Here is a 23,600-nt window from a genome sequence, read left to right on the forward strand (position 1 = left end):
ACATCTTGTGACTTTTTCCAGTCAGTGCTTTAATCCATTATCTTTATGATGTGACAAGGCAGTGTGAAGGCAGTCATGGTGATTGAGAAGGTAATAAGAGTTTTACATCTAGACTAACAGTCAAAGAAGCAACTGTTTTCCATACTGGGCATATTTTGAGCACAGGAGATGTCAAAAATCTGAAAACCCACCACCACCATGATAAATTTCCTCTAACAAAGCCACATCTACTACAACAAACCACACCTCCCAATAGTTCTACTACCTTTAGTGGCCATTTTCTTTCAAACTACAAGTTCTTAGAAAAGCAATCTAAATAGCTCCCTAACAACATGCTAGATCCCAATATTATTTGGGACCTTTACAAGTGCTATGATTGATCAGGGAAATAGAAATAGACTACCTACTCGCTATTTCTCTTTTCTCTCCTCCAAGACACACACACACACACACACAGTATGAATATCTTGTCTTTTAATTATGGATGTGTCTACAAGTGTTTTTGCAAAGTGGGAATTGGTGCCAGATCTAAAAGGAGAGGAAAGATGTAAAGAAGCAGATCAGTTGCCGCCTACACACATAGGACACACATTCTTCACTGGCTGGGACTGCCTCAGCTTTGCACTACTATGTACTCTATTTATTGCCAGAGCTCCAAAATTTCCTATCTTTAAAAGTATTCTCTCTTATCTGTATACTGTATTCAGTTTTACATGGATTAAGGTTTTTTTCAGGTATGATTGGCATTGGACTATTGTTGTATGCTATTCCACTTCAGTTAGAGGCTGGCTCTAGAGTTGGATTATGATTTCCAATCCTTTAGACCCAAGCATAATTTTTAAAAATGAATTACATAGTTTTTGTGCCATATCAGGTGAGCCACTTGAGTATGTTACAGAGTCAACAAAAGAACAAAGTAAGAAGACTGATTATTCCTAGTGTATATTATTTCTACTCATTTCATACTTTTGGTTTACATTTAAATCTCAGATTGTTTTGCAAAGGTATAAATCTTGTCTCAACATTTATAATACTATTCTTTTAAACTTTTTATACCTCAAATTTTATAAGCATATGTATATGATTAAAAATCTATAAGAAACAGGTTAACTTAAGACTCCTAACATCAAGACTAATTGTTAAAAATCTATAAGTAGGAAATCTTAAAGAAAACATGTAGCTAGTCACCAAGTTAGCTGTTGTCCCCTCATTATGATGGAGGTAGCCACATGACTCACAGTTATCATTGAATTGGAAAGGATGTATTTTGCCATGTGACTTTCCTTCCATCTTGTTTAAAAGCGATGATATGGTATAAGAATAAAGAAAAGCAATAAATAGGGCTTTGAAAAGGAATGTTAGACACAAAAATACAGAGTTTAACACATCTTCTTGCTGTTTGCTAGTGGCTTGCCACAGCTCCTTTAACAAAGACTTTTCTGACTTAGCCTCAGCAGACAAAAAGTGGCTGTTTTTGAAATGGTGGCTTTCTGGGTTAAGCTGCCAGCCTGACCTCTGGTTCTATCTGTAGCAAGGAGCTGTGAGGTTGCCTCCCTGCCACCGCAGCTCCCAGGCATCTTCTAGCTTTACCCGAAATAATTACATGGAAACTGTAATCTTTAAACATTGCGTGGCCCATTAGTTTTAACTGCTTATTGGCTAGCTCTTACATATTGATCTAACCCATTTCTAATATTCTGTGTAGCCCCATGAAGTGGCTTACCAGGGAGATCTTAACCTATGTCTGTGTCTGGTGGGAGAATCATAGCGACTGCCTGACTCGGTTTCTTTCTCCCAGCATTCTGTTCTGTCTACTCCACCTACCTAATATTCTGTCCTATCAAAGCCAAGGCAGTCTCTTTATTTAACCAATGAAATTAACACAAAACAAGAGACTCTCCCCCATCATCTATCAGGAGAAGGAACATTTCGATGGGGTTTGTGAGTAGTGTGCTTCAATTTACTTGATCACAACATGGACCAGCTTTATGCCTAGAACCGAAGTAGTATATGTGGCTCAGAGGTGCAAGTTGTTTTGCCATGCTAGACTGTATTGAGCAAGCAGGGAGTACCATAAACACCATAGTAATACACAGTTCATTTTTTAGACTGGGCTGGCAAGCAGGAAATACTGTATATGCCATACTACTGACACAGCTTAAATTTAAGAAACACTTCCCATTTTTTAAAAAAAGTGTTCTTGGACAGTAAATAATCATTGGTATGCAATAAAGCCAAATCCAGATGAGTCACAGTGTTGGATAAATACACATAGGCTTGGAAGTGAGTTGGTTAGACATTTGGGCAAGAAACTGCTCTAGCCTGGACTGCTTCAGTGGACATGCAGGACCCATGGAGAAATGACGGCTGAACTTGCATTAAGGTGAGAAGTCCCTTCAGAGTTCTGGCTTCAGGAAAGAGTCTTCTCGAAATTGTGCAGGACACAGAAAATTTTGACAGACACACTGCCAGTAGAGGTAGGACTGTCATAAAATTTCCTGCTTTGTAGAATAGTCTGCTGGATATTGTGGGCCTGTATGATGGATGCCCCAATGGTACAGAAAACTTTGGGTGACTGTCCAGATATTGAGAAGTCTCTGTCAATTCTAGAGTTTTGGAAATTGCTTACAATGTACTTTTAATTTACTTAGGTAATATCATATCCTTTTGGAGTCTTTGATGGAGTTGAAGAATTTATAGTTATAGTTTTCCTTAGTTACGATAAAAGATAAGTTAGATATAAATATTGTAACTGTAATTCTTAATTGATACCATTTTTATATGTAATTTTACTATGTTAAAGTTAAAGCTTTTCTTTCTGTTTAAACAGAAAAAGGGAGGTGATGTGGGAGTCCCCTCTGTGTGCTGTGATTACCTTTAATGAATAAATAACCTGCCTTGGCCTCAACAGGTAACTTATGTAGGCGGGGAGAAAATCCCGGGAGAAAAGAGGGCAGGAAAGATGCTATGGTGCCACTGGAAACAGATGCTGGAAATATTACCAGTTAAGCCACTGCCATGTGGCAATACATAGAATAATAGAAATGGGTTAAATTTAGATGTAAGAATTAGCCAATAAAAAGCTAGAGCTAATGTATCAAGTAGTAATTTAATTAGTACAGTTTCTTTGTGATTATTTCAGATGTAAGCTAATCAGGCAGCTGGAAAGAACTGGTAGCCTCCTCCTACACTCTTCTGACATGCAGGCATATATGTAGACAGAACACTCATATATGTAAATGAATAAATTTTAAAACAAACAAAAAATTAATATGAAAATAGTAGGCATTTAAAACTAAATACTAAGATAAACCCTATGTGGTGATACATAACTATAATTCCAGCATCTGAGAATTAAAGAGAAACCATATTACAAAATAAAGATTATAGAAAGGAATGGTATAAGAGATTAATAGGGTATGCTTGCCAAACATGTGTGAGTAGATTCAGCATATATATATATACAAGTCTGTAGCATGAGGGTCAGGCTTGTTGGGGTTTCTGTCCTGCTCAATCCCCCCAGCCATTTAGTCCCAGAGAAAAATCACACAGAGATTCCACATTAGATATAAACTGATTGGCCCGTTAGCTCAGACTTTGTATTAGCTCTTATAACTATATTAACCCATTATTTTAGTATATGTTAGCCACATGGCTCAATACCTTTTTCAGTGGGGTAGGTCACATCCTGCTTCTTTGGTGATCTGGGAAGAACTGGGGGGAAGAGCTTTCTTCTTCCCAGAATACTCCCAATTTCATTTCTCTGCCTCTTCTTCCTGTCTGGTGTTCCTGCCTGTACTTTCTTCCTGGCTATCAGCCAATCAGCATTTATTTAAAATATAATTGATAGAATATAGAATTGTCTCACACCATTTTCCCTTCTTTTATTTTTTAAGAAAACAAGAACATCCATAGTCGATTCTTTGGGAATGTGGGCGTAGTTTTCCAGGCTACTTCCAGCTGGTTTGGGGCACTGATAATCTTATGGGGACCTAAAGAAAATTTAGAGTTATGACCAAGTCCTGACTGGAATATCCTGTGAGTCTTGATCATCTTAGGCAGCAGTCTTGAATCTGTTCTGGTTGTAGAACTCTGACATCTGGGCCACCTGTTCCTACTGGAGATTTCTCAGGTGGTCTTCTTTCATCAAACATGATTTTTCTTAACTCAGAATGAATCCATGGCCTCTCATTTCCTGTGGAAACAAAATCAAATCCTCTTCTCCAAAGTAACACACCTTTTGACTTCAGTTTTGTAGTAAAGGTATTTTCAAAATACATATCTTGGATTAGTTCAGCAGCATTTGCAAACAAATGTATTTTAGCAAGTGTTGCTCCTTCCTCAACATTCAAACATTTTAAAGAGAGCATAATAACATAAAGTATGCAGATTCTCTGTCTGTTTTCCATCTTTATGCAGCTTTATTTTAAACTCTATTTCTTTTATTTTTAATTTTTGGAGTTTTGAGACATGGTTTCTGTGTATCTTTGTCCTGGAACTCAGTCTGTAAACTGGACTGTCCTTGAACTTACAGAGATCCACCTGCCTATGCCTCCCAAGTTCTGAGAAAAAAGGTGTGTGCCATCAAACCTTGAACTCACAAGAATCTGTCTACCTCTGCCTCCCAGGCATTGGGATTAAAGGCACAAATCAAAAGCCAATTTTAACTAAACAGATGTTTGTGACCCATAATCTTGTTCTTGTGGGGACTTATCAGTGCAGTGCAGTGAAAGATCAAACAAAAACTTAAGTATTTTTTACTTAGAACTCAATAATATGTTAACATTAGAAGTCAAATGTTTATGATGCTTCAGTATCAAATAAAATACATTAAAATGGCACTCTTAAATGTGGAATTTTTAAAAATTAAATAGATAAAGTAAAATGGCATTACTTGTAATAGTTATTGATCACTTGTAATTAAAAAATTGTACTGAGAATATTCCAAAAACATTTTGAACTAAATTATAGTTTGTATGGTATTGATTTTTATCCCATCTAGATTTCCCTTTATGTTTGTCATTCAATTTTGTAAAATATGTTGAATGTTCCAGAAAATATTCAAAGGAATAACAAATTATCTTTCCTGTGATTATTGAAATATTTACATGGTTTCACTCGCCCATCAATTCTTAAAGTGCTAGGCCTTCAAAAGAGGAAGTAATGACAAATGTTTATAAGTGGACATAAAGTAGAGGTCACTAATATTGTTTTTGTACTTTAGCTTTCAGATACGTGTACCAGCTTCTACCTGAACACCTATTTAACTTAAAATCATCTATGGTCTCCCAAACACCTCTAAGGGTTGTACTCTAAGATAGTTTTTATCCTTAATGTTATCACACAATACAAATTGATTTTGTATACTGGTATTAGCAGTTCAAAAATGAGGACTCACCATGGGTAACATGTAATAGATTTCCAACAAATGCTTTGACACTTTCCCTACCTTAAAGAACAATGGACATTGAGTAGTGTAAAGTACGGCTGTTGAACTTGTTACAAATCCAATATCTTCTTGAGTAGCTGAAGTCATTGGCAATTACATAGGAATACAGTGTAGCTATAAGGCCACCTCCTAAAACAGGTTCCCTAAAACAAACAAACAAAAAAAAAACTAAATTTCTACAGAGGCCAGCACTCTTGCAATGAAATTTTACCCACCTCCATTGCTTATTTCCAGAATGAATCAAAGAAAGGCAGAATCCATGAGGAATCAACAACACTGGTTTTCATCTAGTGTCTTTTATATCCCATGGTTCAACTTGAACACTACATCTTTATTATTGATCCATATTGAACCTTGAAATGTGTATCTAAGGCATTTGATAGGTGCTTGCTGCCGTGTTAAAAGGAATTGCCACTACCCTGACTTGCCTCACTGAGGGTGATGTTAAATTCTACCTTGAAGTATTTTACAAATGTATACTAATGCTGAAATCTCCCTTCATAGTAAATTGCTAACAGGGATTTAATGATGGAAATGACTGGGCATATGTTTTGTCATTTCAGTAAAGTGGCTCCATTCAAAATGGCTATCAATGCTCATGACTAAGAGCTGTCTTAGTGCAGACTTTCTAGGAGGTTCCTAATGTGCCAGGAGTCTCTGTATGTGAGAACAGGTACAACTGTGTAAACAGTTGCCTGGCAAGTCTTGCCCCAGCCATTCTGCAATGGCTTTCTGAAATTTTAGAACCCTCGTAGCCCATCTGCAGTTCTGTAGACATGCCACAAGGTCATTTCTCAGGAGAAAGTGTTTTACATTGATGATGGAGCAGAAAAGCTTATCCCCAGATGCCATCAAAATGTTAAAGATTTTGAGTCAAATCACACAAGGTAAATGCTTTGAAGATGATGGCTAATAAGTAGGAGAGCAAGTAGTTGGAAGTTTTCCTGCCTTTACCTTCCACTCCCTGTTCCAGCGACTGCTTATAAATTACCACACAGAGACTTTAAATTATTTATAAATGCTCAGGCTTACTATGGGATAACTCTTACACTTAAATTAACCCATATTTTTATTTATGGTTTGTCAAAATCCCATAGCTTGCTACCTCATTTTTTACACATCCTGCTTGCTAGGGGCTGGCATCTTTGGAGACTCCCCTAACTCTGGCATTCCTCCTCCCATCATTCTCTTTGTGTCACTCTGTTTTGTTCAAACTCTTCTTGTCCTGCTATCTGTCAATCAATTTCTTAAAAACAATAAGTATAATTCAAAGTATTGAGCATCCAATGATGTAAATATGTAAGACTGTGGAGCTTGCTAGGGATTGGCTCTTGCATTTAACCACATACCCCGCCTCAGAGCCAACCTCAAGACCACAGGCTTATGTTTCTTGCTTTCCAGAACAATTGGCAGAACATGACACTGACTTTTATTTCTCATAGCCACAATTCACACATCACAACACAGGAAAGCAGTAGGAAAAAATAATCTGAAAACATACAAATTATTATATTCAGTGTTGTCTGTCCACTTCCAAGGGTGTTGCAATGACTCTCTATACAAGCCAATCCAGTGGAGAGGGAAGGATGCACATCTCTTCAGGAAATTCTGTCATAAAACATTAAAAGTAAAATCAAGTGTCCCTCTGTTTCAAATGATCCTTCCATCTCTCTGCCCTACAGCCTCCTTTCTGAAATGCAGCAGGCTGTATTTGATGGTAATCATCTTTGGAACATCATAACACTCTGTTTTCACTCTATGAAATTATATTAATAATCCAAAGTATATTGTTGGCTCCTCAATTTTTACATGGCTAAAAACACCCCTCATTAAACCTATTCTTTCCATTATTAACAATTACTACATTCACTATGTAATACCAGCCAACTTGGATAAAGACGTCCATGATTATCTTGTATCTAAGTGGATTGTCCGGCCATGTGCATTGACTGCCAGAACTACATGAGAACATGTCTTTGGGAGAGCTCAGGGCTCCAGTCAGAAGCAACAACTTTAGAGATAATACACATTCAACAGAACAAACAACAAACCAATTCTTGATCATTCTTACCAGCTCCTCCAGGCTGTCAAATCGAGCTATTTCGGCTGCCTGTGCCCTACAGTAGGCTTGGCTGTCTGTCCAGTTTCTTTGTTCATCAGAAAAATAAAAACATTTGTTTCCAAATCCAATCCAGCCATTTGGACAGTTCGCATAACAAGATCCAGGGGTCAACACGACTTGATTTTCCTTTCTCACTAAAATGCAGACAGTGCAATGAAATAAAGCAAAGAAACATTTTCATGGTACATCTCTTTTGCTAGCCATGCAAATCTCATTTGGGGTTTATGTGTTTATACTGTGCTCCAGTTTATCACTAGAGGACCCGTTCAAGCATGATGGTCCCAAATCCAAGGTCTTCCAGTGGGCTATGAAGAAATGCTTTATTTTCCTTCTTTATAGATATAAAGAAGAATTTAAGAAAGAATTTTAAGAAAGAGTCTTGTTACATCCCCTTTCCTGGATCTCACTGTGTAGACTACACTTGTCTGAAGCTTGTATTTATCCTGCTGTCTGTGCCTCCCATGTGCTGGAACTAAAGACACAGTGCCATACAAGTAAATCATTTCTAGGCCATCAGCTCCTTAGAACTGAGAAGTTTAAACTTCTTTCATTTTAAAAGTTAAGATGCAGTATCTTACAAAATGGGCTATTGATAAACAACATCCTGAACACAAGGACAAGAGAGAGAGCACAGAACATGTCCATGGCCTCAATCAACCCCACAGTACCTCAAAGCAATGACTAAAGAAGGACAATTCCTGTAACCCCTCAAACAAGCCTGGACTTGCCCAAGTATGCCCAAATCTGAAAAACAATAGTCAAAAAAATCTCTTAATGAAACATGAGAAATGATACAGCTTTTTTCCTAGAATTTACCTAGCTATGCTAAAATGGACCTGTGGGTCTTTGTTTGCAGGTTACCATTTTGTACATGTAGTAGATCCTGCATCCTGGAATAAGTGCTGTTTGTCTTTGCCTACTGTTTGAGTCTGGGCCTTCTTCAGTGGTTCTCATTCCCTTAAAAAGACTATTCTTTACTCCTGGACCCTATATCTTCCTTTCCGATAATACTTCACTTCCTCTTTTCTCTTCAAAAAAAGGTTTTCTCACCTTGCCTGAATTTTACTATAGAAGAAATGACAGTGTGTAGAACATGGGCATATCAAAATAGATCTTTTATATCAAGTTCCCTATAATTCTTCCTCACTAGCATTGTGTGTGTGTGTGTGTGTGTGTGTGTGTGTGTGTGTGTGTGTGCACATGCTGGTTTTTGTTAGAGCAACGCAGAATGGCTATCTTAAAAAAATCTGACAATTGATGTTAGAAAAGTGTGCAGAAATATGTATAGTAATTCTCTGATGGTAGAAGTATAAATTGATAGTCAGCTGAAGGTTCCTCAAAGAAATTTGAAGTAAACATATTATGTGTCACAGCTTTGCCATTCCTGGGCATATATAGAGACAATCTGACATCCTACTACAGAGATATTTGTACATCCATGTTTACTGTGTCCTTATGTACAATAGATATGATATAAACATGACCTGAATAGCTATCAGCCGGAAAGATCATTAAATGTGTTACACATACAAAACATAATGTTACTCATTCATAAAGAAGAATGAAATTTAGGGAAAGTGAGTGTATTTCAAATGTTTGATATCAAGTGCGGTCACCCAAACTCAAAAATAAAGAAACCCATGTACTCTATTACAAGGAGTCCTGTCCTGTGATGTACAGTGTAAATATCTGTGAGTGTGAGTATTTTTACTACATTGTAAGGGGAACAAGGAAGAGTAGTGTAAAGTGACAACGAATGACAGGAGGTAGTAAGTGGCTTGTAGTTGTAAGAAAGGGTTATAAAGAGAATTGTATTTGTAATTTCAACTCTACCATGTTTTTGTATGTGTGTGTGTGAATAAGTGAATAAAAATGTGATTGACAGTGAAAGTCTAAAACAATAACCAAAGCTCCATAGCATCAGAATTGCTATTATGTGTGGGAGTTCAGTGAGATACATAGGGTTTGGGACTTGACAGGTCTTGGAGTGGCTATGCTAATGTAGCTGTATGATGAGTTTATTTGTAAGTCTATCACAATAGAGTGATTGTGTATGTGTATGTGTGTGTATGTGTATAAGAAGCTCTGAATTTCAGAGAACAGCTTAGAAGAATAACATTTTTTTTCATACCTTCAACTTTTTCATCCTTTAAATGAGTAGAGGGAAGGCACTGTTCTTCTAATGGTCTTCTAAATCCTAGAAATAAGTGATTTCATAAGAGAAATTAAATATCAGAAATGGCTCCCCTACTAATTTTTAGTAGAAGGAAATTTTCTGTCTTTGTCTCCAGTTCTCATACCACATACACCGAGGCTTCAGTGAAAGGGACAAATGTAACAGACAGTGAGGATGACTGTAACTTCTTTTGATTTGACTCTTTTCACATCTGTGTAATACTTTATGTTATACTGAGTAAGATTTTTTGGAAGTTGTTTGTAGATGTTTAGGCCTGTTTATTATTCACTGACTTGGATAACGTTGATTTTATGAAACAATATCACAAAACATTTATTTGAGCTATGACAAAAAGCTGTACAAAATTTTATCAGATAATTCTGAACAGTCCACACCTAAAAAAAGCTTATGAAAAGCATACTTCTAGAACTGTCTGTTTAATATTTTCAAACCGTGGTTGAAGACATTAACTGAAATCAAGAGTCATGTGGTGTGGGGTTCTGTACATTCTTCCAACCAAACACTCTTCACTTCCTCACATCTCTCAGGTGCATCAGCCCTCTTGAGCTTTCTTCCTTGAGCTTTCTTGCTCACTGAATTGAATAGTTCTGCTGCTCCTGTTTAAAGGTTGCTGAATGTCCTCTTCCTCGCCTCCTGTGCACACCACAGCCTGTGCTGTTTTTTCACTGCATCTTTCTGCTATACCCTAAATTTCCAGAGAAGAGGAATTTCCTGTATGTTACCTCTAGAGCCTTTCCCACAATGCTTGGCTCACAGGGATCAGTAAGAGTGACTGAAATGTGAGTGTATCAGAGACCAGCTTTGACAATAATACCACTTACAAGGTTAGGGACATGGGGATTAGAAAAGTTGATAAAGGGTACAAAGACATGAGTGAAAATAATAAAACAGAAAACATAGGATAGTACTGGTGGGATGTTCAAGTGAATACTGAAATCATCCACGTTCAATATTCTATATATTTTTATATCTCAATACTAAGAAGACAAAAGACTTCTTTAACATGGTCAAAAGGACAACCAGAACAGTTATTTACTTCAATACTTTGAGTCATCAAGCCATTACTCCAATAAGCATTTTGTGGTCTATGCAGTGAAACCACCCTAGACCTAGTATCTTGAAGGCAGCAACTCCCAAGGCCAAACCTCCTATTTCAGAAGAAAGAGTCAAAGTATGTTTGAATTTCCTGACCACTAGTCTGGGGGGGGGGTGTACCTACTTGTATAGTATATCTTAATGTCAGAAAGGCCAAGAAGCCACACCCTAGTTCAGGGTGTGTAGTCACACTCTTTGTTAACAACTATCAACAAGGTGAAACTCTCTGACCTTCAGTCAGTGTAGAAATAGGCTCACATTTTTGGGTCTCCACATCAATGTATAGAATGTTGCAGAATTTGGACAACGAGTCACATACCTGACAAGGCAACAGAAAGTGCAATTACAGCTACAGTGAGAACCATGATCACTACATAGCAACAATAAAGCTTAACAGGAGGCTCAGTTGAGATGATTCTGAGACATTTTCCTTGATGCCTTTTACCTGAAAATATAAATATCAGAATATCAACCTCAGGAAACTTTCAGGAAAAAAATACCCAGAATTAACTGTAAATTTCACTTCTGCTCCACTTGAGCAAATGCCCTTCACAAAAGTTCCTGGTCCATAAATGATGTCCTTGGCTTGCAAAACACTAGAGAAAAGAGAAACACTTTTTTTGCCACAATTATCTAGTTATTTTCTCTAGGAAAATGGTCTCATACTTTGTTTCTTTTGTTTGTTTGTTTCTATTTTTTTTTGTTTTTGTTTTTCGAGACAGGGTTTCTCTGTGGCTTTGGAGCCTGTCCTGGAACTAGCTCTGTAGACCAGGCTGGTCTCAAACTCACAGAGATCCACCTGCCTCTGCCTCCCGAGTGCTGGGATTAAAGGCGTGTGCCACCATCATCTTGCTGGTCTCATACTTTGTAAAGATTTGTCACTTGTATTTTAATGAAACACTGATTGCCAGTAGCCATGCAGGAAGTATATGTGGGGTGACCAGGCAGGAAGTAGTGGCAGGGAGACCAGGAAGAAAATAGAGGTTAGGCAGCAAAAAGGGAGAATTCTGGTAAGAGGAAAGCTCAGTCTGTAGTCATGATCTAGCCACAGAGGAAGCAAGATGAGAATGCCTTACTGATAAAGGTACCAAGCCATGTGGCTTACAAAGACAAGACTTATGGGCTACTATAAGTTATAAGAGTTAATAAAAAGCCTGAGATAATAGGCCAACAAGTTCATGGCTAATGTAGATCTCTGTGTTTTCTTTGGTACTAAATGGCTGCAAAACTGGGCAGGACAGAAATCTCAGTCAATAGTTATTGAATTAGGCACAAATGAAAGAGGAATAAACAGAAACAGTGAAGATAATGGTAAATAGAAAATAACAACAAAAAAAACTTTTAGTGCTATAAGAAGAGAACAGGTTAGGACGGATGGGTCTGTAATAATAATATTAATGAAAGAAAATCAGTGTGTAAGCTGGGGTGACAAAGGAGTGTTCTTTGGGCACTTAGGAGGTGGAGGCAGGAGAGTCAGGAGTTTGACATAATTCTCGGCTAAATATTGAGTTTGAAGCTTAGATGGACTAAAATAGACCTCATTCTATATATCTGTCTTTCTGTCTGTCTATAATTTATCCATCTATCTTTCTATCTATCTCTTTATTTATCTATTCATCCATCCATCATCTGTCTATCTATCAATCTATCAGTCTATCTATCAGTCTATCTATCTATCAATCTTTCTATCGCTGTATCTTCTATTTCTCTATAATGAACTAACTAAATGCAGTTTGACATATAAGCAGAATAAGAAAATAAAAAAAGATCATTTCAGCAAAGTACACACACAAGTTACTGTAAATCCATAGTAAGAACTTTCAACATATTAGTAATTAAATGAATTTTTTGAACCTAACAGGAGCTATCCAGAATAAATGAAAACACAACTATAACTAAAGTCAGCATGAATGCTCTACCCCAGTCACCCAGAGAAAGGCAAGGATGTCTGCTCACCATTCTAGCATGACTCTTGGGTTACTATGCAGGACATAAGGATGAGAAAGTGAAATAAGTGTCATGCTCCACAAAGAGAGATGCAAGTGTTGCTATTCAGACAACATGGATGGATCTACATACAAAGTTCTAAAGAGTCTTTTGGAAGAGCCCTAAAAAGAATGAATGAGTTTACAATGAGGCAGGACACAATATCAATGCTTAAAATAATTTGCATTTTTATACACTAGCAATTGTCAAATGTAAACAAATATAAGTACTACAGCTCTCAGAGTACTGCCAAACACAAAACTGTACATGTAGTAGAACATGGTCATATTCAGTTGTTGGCAGAGCAACAAGGGCTTTTAAACTCTGAGTCAATTCTCTGTTTCCTTTCATTGGGTTCCTAAAGATCTCAACATATTGTAGGTACAATTTCTTTTGAGAGAATGAAAAAAATAAACATTAACAAGAAAATATAAAATTCTTGTCAGTACATGTTTACCTTTTGATTCTTTTGTCAGGGATCAGAAATACTAAATCTATTTTATTTTTCTATGTGTGGGTTAAGAAATCTCTGTCTGAGACAAGTGCACTGACAAGTTTCTTCTTCAAATAGATTTAAAGTTCTAGTCTTCCTGTTTGTGTCTTTTGTCCATTTTTAGTCATTTATTATACAATGAATGAGGTATGAGTCATCATCATGGGAAACAGCTGTCTTAGCATCATATGCAGAGGAAATATCATCCTTTCTTTACCCATGAAACTTGCAAACTGAGACTGCTTTTTTGTTTCCCGGCTGTCCATACTCTAATAATCACACAGAAACTATATCAATTACGACACTGTTTGGTCAATGACTCAAGCATTTTCCTAGTTAGCTCTTATACCTTAAATTAACCCTTTTTTATTTCTGTACCACTATGAGGCTGTGGCCTACCAGTAAGTTTCTTGTATCTTTCTATATTGGCAGCTACATGGCACTTGGCTGACTCCACCTTTTTTCCTCCTCTATCTCTGCTTGGATTTCCTGATTTGCTATATTCTATACTGCCATAGGTCAAAGCAGATTGTTTATTAACCAATGGTAATAAAACAAATTCATAGCATACAACAGACTTCATATTTACATCGTTTTCCCTTTTGCATGATTTATTGTTCAATAAATGAGGTATGGAAGAAACTGTCTTAGCATCATATATAGAAGAGATACCTTCCATTCTCTACCTAAAAAACTGTCCACCTTACCTAGTTTACAGTTCATAGACATACACATTTAATAAAACCCACATTGATTTCTAAAAACAAAAATATACCAAAAGTGAGAAGCTGCAGTAAATACATCTTTTTAAAATGGTCAATATTACCAATGTTTGGGAGAAACATAGTTTAGTGGTTTGCTAAAATTTGAATACGTTTCTCTCATAACCTAGATCTAAGGGAAATGCCTTTGTTTACATAAAGAAGCCTGTCTGCATTCTAGCAGCTTTATGAATGTAGTCTGTGTTTGCAACAACTCAAATATCCCTGAGCTTGTGACAAAGTGAAACAATATTACTCAAACCTGGGGAAGTGACTGAAAAGAAAAACTGGACCTCGGGCTTGCATTTGCCCATTTCTTCTTGTGCTTGCTAAATGTTTTTCAGCTTTCTCTTCCCAGAGATCCTTAAGCAAAAATTTGATGCCCACTTTAGTAACCCTTAAGTAGTTGGCAACAAAAGTAGTCATTCATGGCTAGCAAGGTGGCTTAGTGGAAAAAAAAGTGTATTATATTCAAGCCTGATATCCTGGATTTAGTCCCTGGAACATGCACAAAAGCAGGAGATAACCAAATACAGGTAACTGTTTTATTGACTTTAGATGTGAGTTAAAACTCATGTGTGAAGTCACCACGACTACCATCACCACCAAATCCCAAACAGCAATAAAATCTCACCCAGTCCATGTGCAGTTTACTTGGAGAATCTGATGACAGGTCACTAGTTTTCTGCTGATAAATTTCAATTACCTGCTCTCTTTTTGCTCATTCTCTTACCCGCTAGTTTCCTGAAAGGTTTCCCTGACCTGTTTGAAAATATTTTTTGTGTTCAGGTTTGAAATACAAACTCTGAATTTACATCTCACACCTCAATCAATCATGTTATCAAACCTCTTCTACTATAGCTACTGTGTTCACAGTTGACATATGACTGGAATGTACTGTGGATTAATCTCAAATGCATGATTTCAGCAGGGATCCAGCTTTAAGACATTCTTGAAAAGCAAGTGTTTCAGCACTGAAAAGGCAAAGATGCCATAGGCTGTGTACAGAGGAAAAGAGTTTCTAGAGAAGGGCACTGGGGTACTAGAGTGGGGTCTGAGTCTATAATGTGACTATGATGAAGACTTCATAGTTACATATGTTCTAAAAGTTTATGAACATATAAACTTTTATGCAGTGGTATAGTTAAGGGGAAGGTTTAAATTGTAGACATAAAGAAGAGTACAGTGAGAGGCTTCAGGAAAAGTTCAGAGCTGTGAGAGAATGTAGTGGACTAACATGGCCAGCAGCTGGAAGTGGATGACAAAGAGAAAGGGAGGGGGCAGAGATGAAGACAAGGGAGGGGGAGAGACCAGGGGAGAAGAAGATAAGAGTGAAGACCAAGAGAAGGAGTAAAGAGGAGGGTAAGAGAAAGCATGGCAGGACTATAGGGCACCAAGACTGGGAGAGGGAAGCCCAAGATATGGAGTTTAGGGTAGGGTGCAGATTGAAAAGAACTGAGATGGGCCACAGGCACTGAGTAAGCCTGGAGGTCAGCATGTGCTTTGGTGTGCTGAAAGTCACCAGAAGCTGTTTTCTAACTGACAACTCTCACTGCTTTCTTTCTTTACTTTTTGTTTTGCTTTGTTTCTGTTTTGATTTTTTTTAATTAAAACAAAAATGTTGTTATGGAAAATATCAAAGCACATAGAAAAAATGGTAAGAAAAATCCACAGGCTGTGCTACCTTGTCTCAAATGAACTGTGGAGTGTGTGTTTGGGGATGGGGGGTCTGTAAGGAGGATGGAAATATTTTCAGTTATGGAACTATTTGACCTAGCTGAAAAACATCTATGTTTTATGAACTTGCTTTCAATGGAAAGTACGAATGTTGCTTTCCAGAAAATTCAATATTCTTTCACTAAAACACACAAACAAAGAAAAATTAAAGTGATGGAAAAGGGAAGAAAGAAGTAGAAATAAAAATGAAGCCAATAGTTTTCAAACAGAGAAAACAGTTTTCTCCCTAAAGACTAAAACAGAAATCCCACAAGATTCTTCATTTCCATAATTTTCTGTAGAGTGAAAATACCAGACGATTTAGTGCTGTGGATATGTGTGTGTGTGTATGATTTGCCAGGGGGAGAAGTGGCCACACAACCAACCACTGCACCTTATTCCTCCCTGAGTTTTCTTTGAATCACTCTGGATCTGAAAACCTCAGGTTCTAGCTTCATAGGGAACTTCCTTAGCTGAAAATATTGAAAGGTATTGTGTTTGAAATTCCTTCCATCTGAGAAATAAAATGTATGGTATACAGCACTTTCCTGTAACTCACGAGATCAAGATGGGAAAAGAAAACTACAAACACACACACACACACACACACACACAAACACACACACACACACGAACACACCAAAACCAAGATCAAAACAAATAACTAATGAAAAACCAAACAACAACAAAAAGTCCAATTACCTAAAATACAATCAAACAAGAACTATTCCTCAGGCTCTTAAAATTAACTCATCATTCATTTTTGTCTTGCCTATTTGAGTACTATACACTCGATAGAGTAAGTAAGGTATTAGAGGCCTCCAAGCACTTCCACTTCTACAAAGTCCTACCATGGCAAACTTAACAGACTGGGGATTCAGTTCCTCTCAAGCCCTGGGAAGGCTCCTCTCTGCCTTTTCAGTTTGCTTCAAATTTTATCAAATACATACCCATGTCTCCCTCTGGAATGTGGTCTGGGGCAGACATTTCTGCCTTTACCATGCCCATGGAAGTCTCTTCAACCTCTTCAGCAGGCATCTCTGAACTGAGAGGAAGAAACTTGCCTGAACTAAGGAGGAGGGATGAAACCTGAAACCCTGGAGAGGGAGACAAAGCTTTGTATTCTGAGTTTCCTAATAAGCACTCTGCAAGCACAACCCAGCTGTCTGTGTGACTCATTAACCACTCCTTAACAGTTCTGAACACATCACCTCTCAGCACATAGCGTTTTGTTCCTGGAGGAAACAGAATTACAAAGTAGGACTATGTGAAGTGAAATTAAGTGGACTATAGTACAGTAAACATTTCAGATTCATCACTACTACTTTAAGAAAAGTATTACTTTGATGAAAGTCACTGTTATTCAGTGGGGAAATGTTGATTGATTGTCTGACTGATTGAATCAGGGTTTCACTATGTAGCTCAGTTTAGCCTCAAATAAACCCACATTGGACCTGCATTTCTTGTCTATGTCCTATATTTAAAGATCAGGATTGCTGTAAGTCCTGAAATTCCAGATCATATAGGTGAGGGCAGATCAGACCTGGACAGGGAGGCAGAGAGGAAAGTGGCATCGAATTAAAGGGCAAAGTGACAAACTTCTGGAGTCAGAGATACTTGTGCCTGAGGTTATTATAGATGCAAAAATCCCAGCAAAAAGAGTAAAAAAAAAAAAACAGTTTTCCTAAAGTTAGGTAGAAGCTTCACCAGCTGCATGTGTTAATTCCTGCTCTGGATTCAGTCAACTGTGGTGAGGGGGTGTCTTTCTTCACCTCGTTCTCTATATGGCTGAAGACACTAACTGATGATGTTGTGGGCTTCAAAGCAAATCTGAATTCTGGAGTTAGGGAGCAGACACTAAAAACTACACTTCCATTTATCTGTACACACATCTTAAAATGTGTTGTCAAATATAAATCACAAACACTTTGGGAGAAGAACCAAGACTCAAATCTCTTTCCCTCCCACTTTGTCACCCCATAAGGCTCCTCACTATGTAAAACCTCAGCATAGTTTGCCAGAGACTGTGTTGCATTGGATTGGGAAGATTTATGGCCCAACCATTACCCAGGAACCTTGTTGACATGCAGATTCAGACTGTCTGCACTTGGTAACAATCTCCAGGTGACATCTGCATTTCTGAGAAGCCTTTCCAGAAACACTCCTTCCTGAGGAAACAGACAGAGCCACTCAAATCTGTTGTACAGAGGTCAGTTCCTAGATTGTTTTACGTTTAAGCAGTTATTAAAAAAATGTACATACCCAGACATCATAGAGGATGAACTCTTACCTCAATCAGCTGTGGATCCCACTTTCTATTCCCTGGTAATTGTCTTATTTTGAAAAAGAGGGAAGTGCCAGCATTTCCTCTCCTAAGCCTTTGATATGCTCTTACACTTTTACAACTCCCCTGTCAGTACTTGAAGATAAGCTTTGACTAAAGCTGCAGGGGCTTCCAAGTTTAATGACCTCCTTCTGTGATAGAAAAATATTTTCTTTCTTTTTATTTATTTATTAAAAATTTCAACCTCCTCCCTTCCTCCCATTTTTCTCCTCCTCCCCCCACTCCTCTTCCCCCTCCCTCTCCACTCCTAAGAGCAGTCAGGGTTCCCTGCCCTGTGGGAAGTCCAAGGTCCTCCCCCCTCCATCCAGGTCTAGGCAGGAGAGCATCCAAACAGACTAGGCTCCCAGAAAGCTAGTCCATGCAGTAGAATCAAAACCCAGTGTCATTGTCCTTGGCTTCTCAGTCAGCCCTCATTGTGAGCCACATTCAGAGAGTCAGGATTGATCACATGCTAGTTCAGCCTCAGTCCAGCTGGCCTTGGACTCTCCGTGGTGGACAAATCCCTTGCCTTCCTGACTTAGATAGCCCAGACCCAAAAAGATGAATATGGTATGTCCTCACTCACAAGTGGATTCTAGCCATAAATAAAGGACATTGAGCCTATCATTTGTGATCCCAGAGAAGCTAAATAAGAAGGTGAACCCAAAGAAAAACATATAGTTATCCCTCTGGATATTGGAAGTAGACAAGATTGCCAGGTAAAAGTTGGGAGCACGGGGGTGGGACTGGGGTGGAAGCAGAAGAAGATGGGGAGAGAGAAGGGAGAAGGGGAGGATTGAGGAGAGCTTGGGGAAATGGGATGCTTGAGATGGAGGAAGGGTGGATATGGGAGCAAGGGAAGTAGATATCTTAATTAAGGGAGCCATTTTAGGGTTGGCAAGAGACTTTACTATAGAGGGGTTCCCAGGTGTCCAAGGAGATGTCACCACCTTGTTCCTTGGGCAGCATAGGAGAGGGTGCCTGAACTGGCCTTTTCCCATATCCACACTGATGAATATCTTGCATATCACCATAGAACCTTCACTGGTGATGGATGAAGATAGAAACAGAGACCCACATTGGAGCACTGGACTGAGGTCCTAAGGTCCAATTGAAGAGCAGAAGGCGGGAGTAAAATATTTTCTTACAGCCAAAAGATAGCCTGAAGTCAGAAGGAGGAAAGAAACATGATGGTAAGAATAAGTGTTCACTCAACGAAAAGCACACTTATCCAGTCCTGAACCTCTGCCTTCTCAAGATAGGGGGGACTGCAGTTATGAGCCCACAGCCAGTCTCTGAGGGTCTCAGGAAAGAGGCAGGGAATGGAATGGGGAGGAATTGTGGCCACAGAGAAGTGAGCTATCACAGATTTAATATCCTTATGTCTTAGTATTCTAATGCCATAAAGAGACACTTTGACCATGGGATCTCTTAAAAATAATAGCATTAGCCGGGTGATGGTGGCCCACGCCTTTAATCCCAGCACTCGGGAGGCAGAGGCAGGCGAATCTCTGTGAGTTCGAGACCAGCCTGGTCTACAGAGCTAGTTCCAGGACAGGCTCCAAAGCCACAGAGAAACTCTGTCTTGAAAAACAAAGCAAACAAACAAAAAATAAATAAATAAAGGATAGCATTTCACTGGACTCTGCTTACAATTTCAGATTTTTAGTCCATTGTCCTCATAGTGGGGAATATGGAGGTATGCATGTGGACATGGTGTAGCTGAAGAGTTCTAAATCCAGATCTACAGACAGCATGAAGAGAGAGAAGAAGAGAGTGAGAGGAAGCCACTAGGTCTGCCTTGGACTTCTGAAACCCCAAAGATCACCCCCAGGGATATACTTCCTCCAACAAGGTAGCACTCCTTGATCCCTTGCAAGTAGCTCCACTCCCTAAAGATCAAATATTCAAATATATGGGCCTATGAAGGTTGTTTCTATTCAAGCCAGGAATCTGCCTGACTCCATTCTAAATGCAGGATTCATTATGCTGTATTTTAAAAATAAGTTTCTTTTTACAGTGTGAATTGAGTTGCTCCGTTTCCTGGTACTTGTCCTTCCCAAGCCCATGATCTTGATTTGCTTTTGAGAATATCCTGAATATCTTTCTTTCTCTCTGAGTTTCCCTGACCTCCCCTTTTCTCTCCTAACCACATGGGGGAAGGAATCACACAGTTTTTTAAAATATTTTTTAAAATTGTCTCTTGCCCCTTTGTCTCAATTCTATAAAACTACTAGTGATTTTACTCCTTAAAAGGGGCAAATAGGTGAATTTGGGCTGTTTGCTCTCTCTTTAACTTATCTTAGGAGGCAGTGGCTTGTCAGCCCACAGTTGTACCCCAATAAAATTCAAGCTTACTTGAAATTTGGCTCAAATTGTGGAGGTGGTCTCCTATTCTCACCGTTTGGATAAACACCAGCACCCCTTGTTTCAGATATGAACAAAGTACAGGAGATTTTTTTTCATCCTATAACTTGACTTCCCTGGATGTGGCTCTGGAGAAGAGAAGAAGCAGACTCTGTGGTTTGGAAAGCCAAGGAAATGTGGGAAAAAACCTCCATGATATGGAAGGAGTCTTTGATGGAGGTAGGGTAGGCCAGGAGAAATTGTTGGCTTTTCTGGGCTGTTCAATCCCACCTATGTTAGAGTTAAAGGAGGAAACATGGAATTAACTTCATGAGCTGATGAAAAGTATCCAAGCATTGAAGAGGTCAATGCAGCCAGAGTGCTAGTAAGGCCACAGCAAGGGCAATATAATGATATTTTCTTTCAAAAAATTAATTAGTTGAAGGTTAAATAGGCATGATGGTTTACACCCATAATCTCAGCACTGGTGAAACTGAGGGAGGAGGATTGTGGTGAGTTTCTCGTGAGATTAGGCTACAGAGAAAGTTCTATCTCAGAAAAACAAAGTTAATTAATTAGGAGTTCGTAGAACCGAGCTAAATGGATGAGATTTCCAGGGATCTGGTTAGAGATGAGCTTATGGGTTCCTGTGGTCAGGACTACATGTGTCTCACCACCTGAATTCATATCACATCTTTAACAATCATGTCGCTGATGGTCAGAACAGGATTTATTCCCCATTACAAGGGCTTCCTGTGTAAAACTCAAAGTAAGAGCCCATTCCAGGTTAGAAATGAAATGGACACATAGAATACTGATTTTCTTTTCCTTCTTAAATTACTTAAAAGAAGCAATAGGTTTAGAATATCTGAAGTATGCCACATACATTTTGTATACATGGTCATCTTTTTATTGGCTGTGACTGCCAGAATTAAGGCATTATGCTGGCCTTCCCCGTCATCTGACAGGATGTACACAGGTTGTACTCTCGCCAGCACAAGGTCCTAATAGGTACTCAATTGTAGAGGTCCTCTTAAGAAGCAAATCCTGCTGATTTAGACCTCTCTCTTCTCACCAAGGAAAACAGGTCTTGAACTCTCTCTCTCTCTTTCTCTCTCTCTCTCTGTCTCTCTCTCTGTCTCTGTCTCTCTGTCTCTCTCTCTGTCTCTGTCTCTCTCTTTCATCTTCTCTCTCTTCTCTTCCCCTCTCTCTATGTCTATCCTTTTTCTCCTTCACCCTAAACTCCTAATACCCTCTTCTTAATGAAACTCCACACTCAAGCTCTCTTTGCATGGAGTATTCTGTCACCCACTGTGATTCTCACCAGTGGTGGGACCTATCAGGTCCCTACTCACGCTGTATATTAATAGTGACTGTCTAAAGTAGACAATGTAACTTGAAAGATTGGGCCTGCCAGAGGGTGTTCAACCCCATCTTAAGCCAGAAGCCTGTTCATCTTATTGGCGATACCACTACACACTCCATAGAGCACTCTTATCTTCATCAAGGACTGATTAACAAACACACTTTAAGTATTTAAAAATCATATCCAAGTTCCCAGAAGAAGTAATTAGGAAACCTTGGGCTCAATTTCATTGAAAACAAGCACAGAAGTTTAGGCCCTATGCCCTGCTGGCATCTTCTTCTTTCTGGACAGGCCTAGTTTATTCTAGTCAAAAGTATGCATGACCTGGAATGGACATAGATAACAACTACACAAGTCAAAGTACTTAAATGCAAACATTAGTAACTATGATTAAATCAAGGAAAATTAAAGAAATAAAAAAGCATTTGTTAGTGAACCTCATATTTGAGAGGAGGGATTCAGTATCAGTGACACAGTAAAGTCAAAATATCTATTGTTAATTTTTTTCTCTCTGTTTCCATCCAACTGACAGATACAATGTTTGGGTAAATTCATTCTGGCTCACAGATGAAAGAATACAGTCCATTATGGTATGGGAACCTTAGAAGAAACACTGTAGCAGCCTGTTGCCACAGGACTGTACAGAAACTGCTTATTAGCTGACAATAGCCAGGAATGGAGTGAGATGGGCCCAAGGTGGAAGCCCCCACCTGTGTCAATCAGCACTAGAAATCACGCCCAAAGGTCTCAAAACTCTCAGACAGCACCATGAAATGTAGGGGACATTTCACCTTTAAAGAAAAACAGTCTTGAGCACTGTTCCCTTCATGAGTCCAGGAAGAATTCATATAAAAATTATTTCATGAGACACTGGAGACTCACCAAAAGGCACTTGCCTTTCTGGAGAATGACTTGAAATCAGACCAATTATTTACCTCCACTCTGTTCATCAAGGAAAATCTTCTCTCTGTCAACAATGGTCCTGTGAGAGGTCAAGGGCCCATTGCATCCTATTCACCATTGGGTTGACCACTGATGGCTGGACTAAACTTGATTAGAATTGTGTATAGCGCACTGTTGTTTGCTTGTTTGTTTGAGTCAGGAATTCTCTCTAGAGTCTGAATGTCCTGAAATTCATTCTATCGACCAGGCTGGCCTCAAACACATTCAGCTACCACTCCTAACTTTCAAGAGCACTTTTACTCAATTGGATCTGTTACACACAAAGGTATTCAGAGGGATTGTCTGGATGGTAAAGGGAGAAAGGAGAGTGTTTGCCATGCCTGTCGGTGAACTTGAAGCTGGTATACACAGGGATAAAATGTCTTTATTGTCGTGGATACAGTGGAGCTCCTACTAAAAAAAGCAAAAAAAAAAAAAGATGGATTATTGAATATCCACTCAGCCAATGATCAATGCAACGAATGAGTCAGTGATAAAGAACATTAAAAGATCCAGCAGTCTGGCACTGTGTGTGTATCCTAGGTGAGAAGTCAGGGACCGTGGCCATTATCACAGGATTCACAACAGTCAAAAGGCAGCAGCATGCAGGTTTGCTCCCCAGGAACAGTGACACAGTGAGTGTCGTGTGCATAGATCACAATCATCAGCCTCAAAGAGGAATGACCAAGTAGGTTTTGTGGCCCACATGCCATTCATGCTAATGAAGACTTCAAACTATAGATCTGTCTGAACCTCTGACAACTCTATCCTGTCTCCAAGAACAGAGAGCTGGGGTCCTAGATC

At 38.7% G+C, this 23,600-nt stretch overlaps 1 protein-coding gene across 1 annotated transcript; it reads right to left on the reverse strand.

Moving 5' to 3' along the window:
* Positions 1-3,680: 3,680 nt before the first annotated feature.
* On the reverse strand, positions 3,681-16,933 carry LOC142855955 (C-type lectin domain family 2 member E-like). The gene is made up of 7 exons (XM_075982632.1): positions 16,770-16,933; positions 11,183-11,308; positions 9,703-9,768; positions 7,521-7,705; positions 6,951-7,057; positions 5,450-5,592; positions 3,681-4,195 (listed from the first exon to the last, which is right to left on the reverse strand). Exons 1-6 carry the CDS (start codon positions 16,855-16,857, stop codon positions 5,451-5,453), a joined length of 714 nt encoding a protein of 237 aa, XP_075838747.1. The 5' UTR covers positions 16,858-16,933; the 3' UTR covers positions 3,681-4,195; position 5,450.
* Positions 16,934-23,600: the final 6,667 nt, after the last annotated feature.

The sequence above is a fragment of the Microtus pennsylvanicus genome, chromosome 8, assembly GCF_037038515.1.
Source record: "Microtus pennsylvanicus isolate mMicPen1 chromosome 8, mMicPen1.hap1, whole genome shotgun sequence".
Lineage (NCBI taxonomy): Eukaryota > Metazoa > Chordata > Mammalia > Rodentia > Cricetidae > Microtus > Microtus pennsylvanicus.